We start from the raw sequence: 9,934 nt of genomic DNA on the forward strand, positions 1-9,934 counted from the left end.
CATTATAAATATAAATTGTTGCAATTAATTATTATTATTATTATTATTATTATTAATAACGCGTAAATTATTAATATCAAATCTCCTAAATTACGGGGTATTACATTCTTTTTTACCGTAAGAGAGTACAAATGTCACCATTTGTATTCATATATGTTATCATTTTAAGACTACGGTGGTCAAATTAAAAATTACTTCCTCCAATTCCATATTTTCTTCCCCTTGTTAGTGGGCACGGATATTAAGGAGAGGAATAAAATAAGAGTAAAAGAGTTGGGTGGGGTTTGGTGATAAGAGAAAATGATGAATAATTAGGAGTTAAATAAAGAATTGTAGGGCCAAAACATTAAGAAAAGTAATAAAATATGAGTAAAAGAGTTGGTTGGGGTTTGGTGATAGGAGAGAGGAATGAATAAAATAATAGTAAAAGTTTCCAAAATAAGTAAGGAGAAGAAAACCTGAATAATCCGTTTTAGGAAATATGGAAGAAAATATAGAATAAGAGGGAGTATTACATTTCCACACTAAGGCTTTGTTTGGTAAAACGAACTGAAAAGGTAGCTGGAAACTGAAAAGCTAACTGAAACCTGAAGATGTAGCTGATAAGGTAACTAAAATTAGGAGCTGATAAGGTGACTAATTATATAAAAAATTGTTTAGCAAACTAACTGAAAAGGTAGCTTATTTTGGTAAAATGACGTAAAATGATATAATAATTATTTAATATATTATAAATTGAAAGGGTAAAAAGGTAATATTAACAAGAATCAGGTACCTAAAATATGAAATGCTATTCTAGATAGCATTTCATTTCAGGTAGCTTATTTGGGCAAATAAACTACTTGTCAAACACTTACCGAAAAATAAGTTACCTGAAATTTTTATCAAAAAAGCTACTTCAGTCAAAACAGATACCTGAAATGTCTTGCCAAACGGAGCCTAAGGTGGTCGCATTTTTATGATTATAAGAGAGCATATAATGTTACCATATGAGAGCGTATTGTTAGCATGTGAGAATGTATATACTTCATTTGTCCCTTGTCATTTGTTTTTATATTCTTTTTTGAGGTGTTTTAGTCAATTGTTGTTCTTTCTATTTTAAGAATGAACTTGATCAACAATTTGATCATTCGCACTCAATTTGTTCCACTTGTATTTAGTAATTGGTCTCTTCTCCTTTCCTTAGTCTTTGTGCCAACTTAAACACAAAGGAGCCTATTTCATTGTCAAATGGTACTATTCGACCTATTTCAAGTAGTGACAGATAGTACATGTTTTAAATGAGAATTCATGGCATAAAATAGGTAAATAAATGAGCGGTACGAAGGAGCATATCCGAGGCAGAACCGCACAAGTGTGCAGCACACAACGTTAAGATTAGGTAGTCAGACGGTGCATATTTTGTTGGCACGCAAAACCGAGAAAACTGGAGGTCTTGACAATTCCCACCACCCAATCAACAATCTATTCCCTCCATTTCCCAGATCACTCACACTCACTCACTCTGCCAGTCTCCCTGCTCTTAATCCTCTTCACAATTATTCGTCTTCAGTTACGTGAGTTTTCTTCTTCAATCTTTATTCTTCTTATTTACTCAGTAATACGGCCTTGTATGCTACTGCTCCTCTCTCTCTCTCTCTCTCTCTCTCTTCTATCTTTACTGTTTTTATTATTATTGTCTGAAAATTCCAATTTTGCTGCATCACTATCTTTCATTAGCATGATTGATTATGCTTTTCAAGTCTTGGTATTATAGTTGACCGAGACACCCAAAATGGATGGATTAGGCAAACAAATGACCGGCTCTACTTTTGATGCTCATTTGTTTTATATTCCTTGTTCATTACCAACGTTAACTCATTCTTTTCATTCATCCACCATTCAGGAATGATCCAATTCTAATTTCGTATTGAGGACCTTGGAATCTCAATTTTCCAGCCGCCGTTACAATAGTCAGTGGCAATGCTTTCGACCTCTTCTTCTCTTATAGGATTTTACCAAACACCTACTTATACTGCACATTCCTTTACTAGATTTGCCTACGCTTGCGATTTATTTAGTAGAAAAGCATTAAAATATCAATGCCATACTGACGGGCATAGAGAATTCCTACATCGTCAAAATGGTGATTTCGCTATAACATGTTCTGCTAGAGAGGTCTTGGTCAAAGCACATGCCTCTACTAGGAACTCCATTGATCATGATTTGCAAAGATTGTCGAGGTATCGGTTTAGAACAGAAAATGGTGGTCAGGTGACTGTGGCTGTAGGGAATAAAGGTGTTAAATATCCTGTTTATATTGAGTTTTTCCCTACTAATAATTCAAATGATAATCAGAACAAGCTGATACTAAGTTGGGGCATCTATAGATCTGATTCTACTTCTTTTATTCCTCTCGAATTTCAGAGTTCCGTACCCAATGGCCAAAACTCCATCTCTGATATTCCACTTCTTCAGAATTCTTATGGCAGCTATGTAGTTGAGATGGAATTTGAATCATATTTAGCTCCATTCTATCTCTCATTCCTATTGAAACACCCTGGAAATTCTGAAATAAAAAGTCACAGAAACTCAAATTTTTGTGTGCCTGTCGGCTTTAGTTCCGGGAACCCGACGCCACTTGGTCTTTCTTTTTCCTCTGATGGCAGAATCAACTTTGCCCTTTTCTCTGGAAATGTGGAAAATGTTTTCCTCTGCTTGTTCGATGATAATGCATCGGAAAAACCGGCTTTAGAGATTGAACTAGACCCATATGTAAATCGGACTGGTGATATTTGGCATGCCTCCATTGATAGTGTTGGACCCTTTGTTAGCTACGGTTATCGATGCAAGAGAAATATATCTGATGGAACTATAGGTAAAGTTCTTCTAGATCCTTACACTAAATTATTAAGGACAAAGGTTCCTGGTCTTCCTGATCTTGGAGCATTGCGTGTTCCACCTGCTTTTGATTGGGGTGAAGATGTTCGTCCTGGCTTGCCTTTAGAGAAATTAAGTGTCTACCGTCTGAATGTGAATCGATATACAACAGACAAGTCCAGTAATTTACCTTCAGAAATTTCTGGTACCTTCTCTGGAGTTGCTGAAAAAGTAGATCATCTTAAGAGTCTTGGTTTCAATGCCATAGTACTCGAGCCAATTTTCCCTTTTAACGAGAAGCAGGGACCCTATTTTCCATTTCATTTTTTTTCACCAATGCAATCATATGGACCTGTCAATGACTCAATATCTGCCATCAACTCCATGAAAGATATGGTTAAGACAATGCATGCTAGTGGAATAGAGGTTTTCTTGGAAGTTGTTTTCTCTCACACAGCTGAAAAAAGTGTAATCCGTGAAGTTGACCCGTCTTATTTTTACACTGATGGGGATCCTGATTTGGGTGTTCGGAATTCCTTGAACTGTAATTACCCAATTGTCCAACAAATGGTTGTTGAAAGTCTGCGGTTTTGGGTGACTGAGTTTCGGGTTGATGGGTTTTGCTTCATTAATGCTTCGTACCTCTTAAAAGGTTTTCACGGGGAAGAACTATCTCGCCCACCTTTGATAGAAACTATCACTTATGATCCAGTGCTCTCTAAAACCAAGATGATAGCAGATTGTTGGGATCCTTATGACCTGGCCTCCAAAGAAACCTGTTTTCCCCACTGGAAAAAATGGGCTGAAATTAATTCAAAATTTTCCATCGATGTGCGCAACTTTCTGAGAGGCGAGGGATTAATAAGCGACTTGGCCACGAGATTGTGTGGAAGTGGGGACATCTTTTCTGCTGGAAGAGGCCCTTCATTTTCCTTCAATTTCATTACAAGGTACTTAGGACTTCCACTTGTTGACTTAGTTAGCTTCAGTAGTAGTGAACTTGCTGCTGAATTAAGCTGGAATTGTGGTGAAGAAGGGGCCACAGATAACAAACTCGTCCTAGAAACACGACTTCAACAAATAAGGAACTTTCTCTTCATCCTCTTCATTTCACTCGGTGTTCCGGTGTTAAACATGGGAGACGAATGCGGTTCATCAGCAGGCGGATCCCCTGCGCACAGTAACAAAAAACCTTTGAACTGGAGCGCCATGAGTACATCTTTTGGCATCCAATCCACGCGATTCATTTCATATATGAACTCCCTTAGAAAACGACGGGGCGACCTTCTACAAAAGAGGGAGTTTTTGAAAGAAGAACATATTGTCTGGTTGCATAGTGACCTCTCTTCACCAAAATGGCTCGACCCGTCAGCTAAGTTCTTGGCTATGGAGCTTACTCCAGACACCAAAGGTATCGACCAGAGCTCCGACTCTTCTCTTGTAAATGGAAAGTTGTATGTCGCATTCAATGCTGGAGAAAATTCAGAAACTGTCACGTTACCGTCATCTGCAGAGGAAATGATTTGGGTTCGTTTAGTTGACACGGGGCTTCCATACCCAGAATTTTTGTCAGAAGGTGTTTCGGTTCCTGAGGAGATATCTGGTGTTGTAACTTATGAAATGAAGTCACACAGCTGTGTACTATTTGAAGCCAAGGTTCAACAGGATTAATTCCTTTCAGGACTTTAGGCGAATGTTGAATAAGGAGTGTATATTCCTTCAGAAATGGTGGATGCTGGATGCTGGATGCTGGATGCTGGATGCTGGGCATGTTTATGTAAACAGAATAAAGTTTATTTTTAATCAGATGTCAGAATATGATTCCAGGAACATTTATTACTCGGTAGTTCATAGTTCAGAATTTTTTTTTAACAGTGGAAAAAAAATGTCCTACACACTTGGTGTAACTCCTGATACATGTTAGAAAAACCGTTTTATAATTGTCTAGAAGACATAAACACTACTTAAGTTACCTGATTCTAGTAAACACCAGGAAAAGTGGAATCATACATTTCGTTAAATTCTTTTTAGGTAAACCCATTTTGCTTTATTTTTAAGTACTTAACTAAGAAAAAGAGCCAACATAATTAAATAAAGTCATACTTCTTCCGTTCAACTCCACACTATATATTTGATTTTTTACGTTTGTCAATGCGTGTTGTACGCGGTAATATCTTTAGCGACGTATTTGCAAAAATTATAAAAATTAGATATTTTTAATGTACTCCTAAAGACAAATCAAATAAGATATCGCATGAATATATTTTCACTTATGTATTGAGAGAAAATTGAAATTGAATGCTTATTTGTAAATAGTGTATAAAATAGAAACATGTAGTGTGGAGTTGAATTGAGGGAGTAACATACTACCATCGTAACACACGAAGATGTTCAAAGGCTTACAATTATAGAATCAATATCTATCTATCTATATTATTAAATGAAGCTTTTTTCGAGCGATTACAGAGACTCCAATTTTTTGGAACTACCCAACCAATTTATAATCAATATATATCTATCTATCTATCACTACTACAGATACAGGCTATAACAACGGTTAAAAACCGTTGTTATATAAAAAAGCGGACGTTGTTAAAGCGTCCGTTGTAAAAGGTTTTAACAACGGTTGGTTTTCTTAAAGCAACCGTTGTTAAAAATATTAACAACGGTTTTAAGTATAAAAACCCGTTGTGGAAAGTGTGACTCAATTTTGGGGGGAAAGTTATAACAACGGGTTGTAATATACAAAACCGTTGTTATAACTAAAGACAACGGGTTGTTTGTAAATAACCGTTGTTGTTTGTTCTTAAAAAATAAAAAAATAAAAAATTAAATATTACTAGATGCATGTATAATTACGGCCCGTTAGAATTCCGATGCATGCAGAATATCCCTTAAATTAATTACCAACGGTTTTGAAAAAACTTATAAATGTGACTAGCTATAAATATTAAAGCATCCTTTAGTATCTAACATTCATTAATCGAAACAACATGGCAATGAACCCTAATTTTATCAACAACGAAGAATGGCTTACACAAACGATTGAAGATGATGGGAAGGTTCTCGGGGCTTCCTCGCCGATCAACACCCATTAATCAAAGCATCCCTTGAACATCAACGGAATTATTGGATTAAGAGGCGTGAAGCGATCGGCTTGTCAACAAAGCCTCATCATCATCATCATCTTCATACCCTCGTCGGCCTATTACTCGCAACTTGGTCATGAAAGAGATATGTTGAGTTGTACTCTTCCAACCTTATCTCCACATGCAAGTCGTGTCCTTGCATATATTCAATCTGTTATTGCAAAATATGAAGCCAATGACACGGAAGTTAGCGGTATACCGAGTGGCGTGATTGGTGGCCGGTTGAGAAGCGCTTTTTACGCTTAACCGGGGTTGTTCCGGCTTATTATACATCTTTTGATTTCCGATAATTGCTGTAATGTATTTGGTTTAAAATTAAATGAAATGATCATTTTGAAAGTGTTGAGTTATGCTTGTTTGATTTGCTTCCATTTTTTCAACTCCATAGATCGAGTCATCATCAAGATCCAGATTATTCTTTGCCATTCTTGTCAATAAGATTTGAAGCAGTATTGAGAGATATGATGATGTTGATTATGGCACAACTTCCTAACATATATATTAATTAAAAAACAACTCAACCCACACATTGCTTAGTATAAATACATTGCATTATCTCAACTAACATGCATTTCCATTATCTCAATATATTCTCCAAACCCTAATCACTAAAACAAACTCCAAATAAATTAAACCTCTCCTTAATCTTTCAAAACAAACTCCAAACTCCAACAAAATGAATGATATCATCCTTAAGACTCTTACTATGCTCGATCCGTCTTCAAGGACGCCAAAGAAGATGGAAATGAAATAATTAGCAGATCTTTGAACGGAACCTAATGGTCGATAAAAACACATACATGGAAATGAAATAATTAGAAAAATAAAATAATGACGATGAAACAAACCCGATAATTACGAACGTACGTAAAAAGACGATGAAATCAACAAAGGACGGCGAGAAGATAAAGCGACGATGAGAAAGAGAGAAAGAGACGATGAGAAAGTGTGTGTTTTGTGTTTGTGTTTGGTTTCTTCTTTGGGTTTGTGTTTGTGTATGTATTAAGGTTTGTGTTTTGTGGCTGCAGCAGACTTGTGTTTGTGTGGTTTAGAGTATGGAAGGTATTGACAACGGTTATTAAACAACAATCGTTGTGAAATATGTTTTAACAACGGTTGTAAAAAACACCCGTTGTTAAATAAGTTTTAACAACGGGTTTCAAAAATAACCGTTGTGATTACTTTTCACTAACTTTGCGCCAATTTTGCGCCAAATTATTAACAACGGTTGTTCATGTGTGACCCGTTGTTAAAACGAATAACAACGGTTTTTATAACCATACCCGTTGTAATTGATTTTAGTAAAATTCGCGCCATACATTCTACAACGTCTATTGTGATTTTCGTGAATAATCGTTGTTAAAGGGGCGTTGTAGTTGCCTGGATTTGTAGTAGTGTATCTATCTATATTAATAAAGGAAGCTTTTTTCGAGCGATTTCAGAGAGTCCAACCTTTGCAAAATACCTATGGTTAATAAATATTGATTCTAAAAAAATAAAAATATTGTAAAAATTAAAAAAACTGACGTCCAGTGAAATCAGTTTACAAAAACTAACGTCCAGTGAAATCAGTTTACAGTCCTATAGACTGTGTACTTCCATATTAATAGAATTCTTCTCTAAAACCATCTGAACAACCATTATAATATATATATTGAAACATAAATAGAATCCCATCCAAACTTCTTCCTCCAGCTAATTCTCTCAGTCCAGCCAATTCCCACGTTCCTGTAGACATATTTTTGGATTCAAATTAGGATTATTGTACAAACTATGTAGAACTTAATATTTGACTCAAAATAGGAGTATTGTACATACTATAAATACAAGTCTTTTTGTATCTCAGTTGCCACACAAATTCTATTCCATAATTCTATTTCATAATTCATATATATCTTCAGAACTACCTGTGACTATGGCGGTTACGTTCATGCTTCCATATATGGTAATACTCTAATTGACAGGTTCCGTTCAAGACTCACTGAGGGAGATGTTTACGTGATGAACCACTTTGGTATTGAAGTGAACAAATCACCATATCGTGTTGTTAGTGAGAGCAAAATTATGTTAAAGTTTCAGTTTAACACTTACATTAAAAAGATTACTTCCGAAAGTTCCACAATTTCAAGACACAGATTTGACTTTGTTTTATTCAGCACTTTAGAACAACGTCGACTCAAACCAGATGTTCTTACAGGTACTCCCTATCATATATTCAGATATCAATTTTACTTCCGTAGTGTTATATGTATTATTAATAGAATTTATTCTTTTGAAAAGATGTATACGGAATTTTAGTAAACGAATCTGTGGAGAAGGATTCAACCGCTATTGAAATCCGAGACAAGAGGTAGCGACTAATCTCATTCTAAACATTGAATTATATTCCTTTTAACAAGTTATTTAACCTTACTGTACTGCTTTATACAGTGGGAATATTATCAAGCTGAAGTTATGGAGACAATTCAGCGTTGACTTCAACGAACAAATAAAAGAATATCGTGGTCAGCCCAACATTATTGTAGTAGTGACTTCTACTTTAGTTAAAGGCTATAATATGGGTAAGCAATCCTCTTTGCCATCTTAATTCTTTTATTCTCTTGATTTTAATAGACAGATTTCTGACTATATTCATATCCATTACATAATAAAATATCCTCGGCGACAGGCAAGATGTGGTACAAGCATCAATTAGTAAATCGTACATATGGGATGAATGCACTGTATATACCCTTAAGAAGAGCATGAGAGTTTCAGAAAGTAATAGTGACCCAGAAAAGCGAGAAAGAAATCGAGCATTCAATGATCAAGTTGCTAACCATGGGACATGGAACATTAGAGGCCAAAGCAGGTGAGAATGACACGGAAGAAACGTGGATAGAAATACCAGAACAGTACATTGGTAGTAAAGGAGCATTAACCATTGAGGTAATCGTCAACCAAATGTACCCAGATTTTGCGATCAACCATAAGAACGAAGACTATCTAAGAGAAAGAGCAATTCTCACACCTTTAAATGAGACCGTCGATTTGATAAACACCCACATGGCAAATTTGGTGCTAGGTGAGGAGGTGCTATACCGGAGTTGTGATGAGGTCTGTACGGCATCAACTGAATCCGAGGACCAGTTTACATCTTATCCAACAGAGTACTTGAACAGCCTAAACTTACAGGGGTTGCCACACCATGAGTTAAAACTTAAGGTAGGGATGCCAGTAATGCTGCTTAGAAACATAAACCAGTCACAGGGGTTATGTAATGGTACACGTCTAATTATAACTTATCTTGGAAGGTTTATAGTCGAAGGGAAAATAATAACAGGTTCAAAGCTGGGTGAAAAGGTTTTTATACCAAGAATAATAATGACAACAGCAGACATAAAAATACCGTTCATGCTTAAAAGAAGGCAATACCCACTAAAGCCATGTTATGCAATGACAATTAACAAGAGTCAAGGGCAGACCTTAACACATGTAGGAATTTATTTGCCAAAACCCGTATTTAGTCATGGGCAGCTGTATGTAGCAGCTTCAAGGACGACATCCCCAGAAGGTATAAAATTCTTCATAGACGATTCGGCAAAGAGTTCAAAGGTCACACGAGAAACATCGTCTATAAAGAAGTATTTAACAATCTACATTCCCTACCGTAAACATTCTATTATATGCAGGTTTACTATTAGACTTTTGGACTCAAAAGTGGATGTAAAAGCTTAAATTGTACGGAATCTAACCACGACTGACGTGCATTTTACTGAAGTATTCTTTCCAATATTTATGCTTTCTATTTACATTCGTAAGTCAAAGTTTGTTTAGTTATTTATGTGAGCAAATACAGTAGTAAGACGATGTTGACAGATAATTAACATCAGTCTAATCTTCCTTTTTTTTTTCTTGAAAGGGAAAACTTATTATAGTAATAACGG

The 9,934-nt window shown here is 35.8% G+C and overlaps 3 protein-coding genes across 4 annotated transcripts; all 3 read left to right on the top strand.

The window, feature by feature from the left end:
- Positions 1–1,263: 1,263 nt before the first annotated feature.
- Positions 1,264–4,895, top strand: LOC141657478 (isoamylase 2, chloroplastic). 2 transcript variants are annotated; one of them, XM_074464724.1, is made up of 2 exons: positions 1,264–1,556; positions 1,886–4,895. In XM_074464724.1, the coding sequence occupies exon 2, from the start codon at positions 1,963–1,965 to the stop codon at positions 4,528–4,530; it is 2,568 nt and encodes an 855-aa protein (XP_074320825.1). In that variant the 5' UTR covers positions 1,264–1,556; positions 1,886–1,962; the 3' UTR covers positions 4,531–4,895. The 2 variants fall into 2 exon arrangements, with proteins under 2 accessions (XP_074320825.1, XP_074320826.1); XM_074464725.1 differs by having other exon boundaries at positions 1,352–1,551.
- On the top strand, positions 4,553–8,595 carry LOC141655450 (uncharacterized). The gene is made up of 4 exons (XM_074462530.1): positions 4,553–4,626; positions 7,910–8,205; positions 8,289–8,358; positions 8,439–8,595. Exons 1-4 carry the CDS (start codon positions 4,553–4,555, stop codon positions 8,593–8,595), a joined length of 597 nt encoding a protein of 198 aa, XP_074318631.1.
- Positions 8,596–8,828: 233 nt separating this feature from the next.
- Positions 8,829–9,725, top strand: LOC141655451 (uncharacterized). Its single transcript, XM_074462531.1, has one exon. It carries the CDS (start codon positions 8,829–8,831, stop codon positions 9,723–9,725), a length of 897 nt encoding a protein of 298 aa, XP_074318632.1.
- The last annotated feature ends 209 nt before the right edge of the window (positions 9,726–9,934 follow it).

The sequence above is a fragment of the Silene latifolia genome, chromosome 5, assembly GCF_048544455.1.
Source record: "Silene latifolia isolate original U9 population chromosome 5, ASM4854445v1, whole genome shotgun sequence".
Classification (NCBI taxonomy): Eukaryota; Viridiplantae; Streptophyta; class Magnoliopsida; order Caryophyllales; family Caryophyllaceae; genus Silene; species Silene latifolia.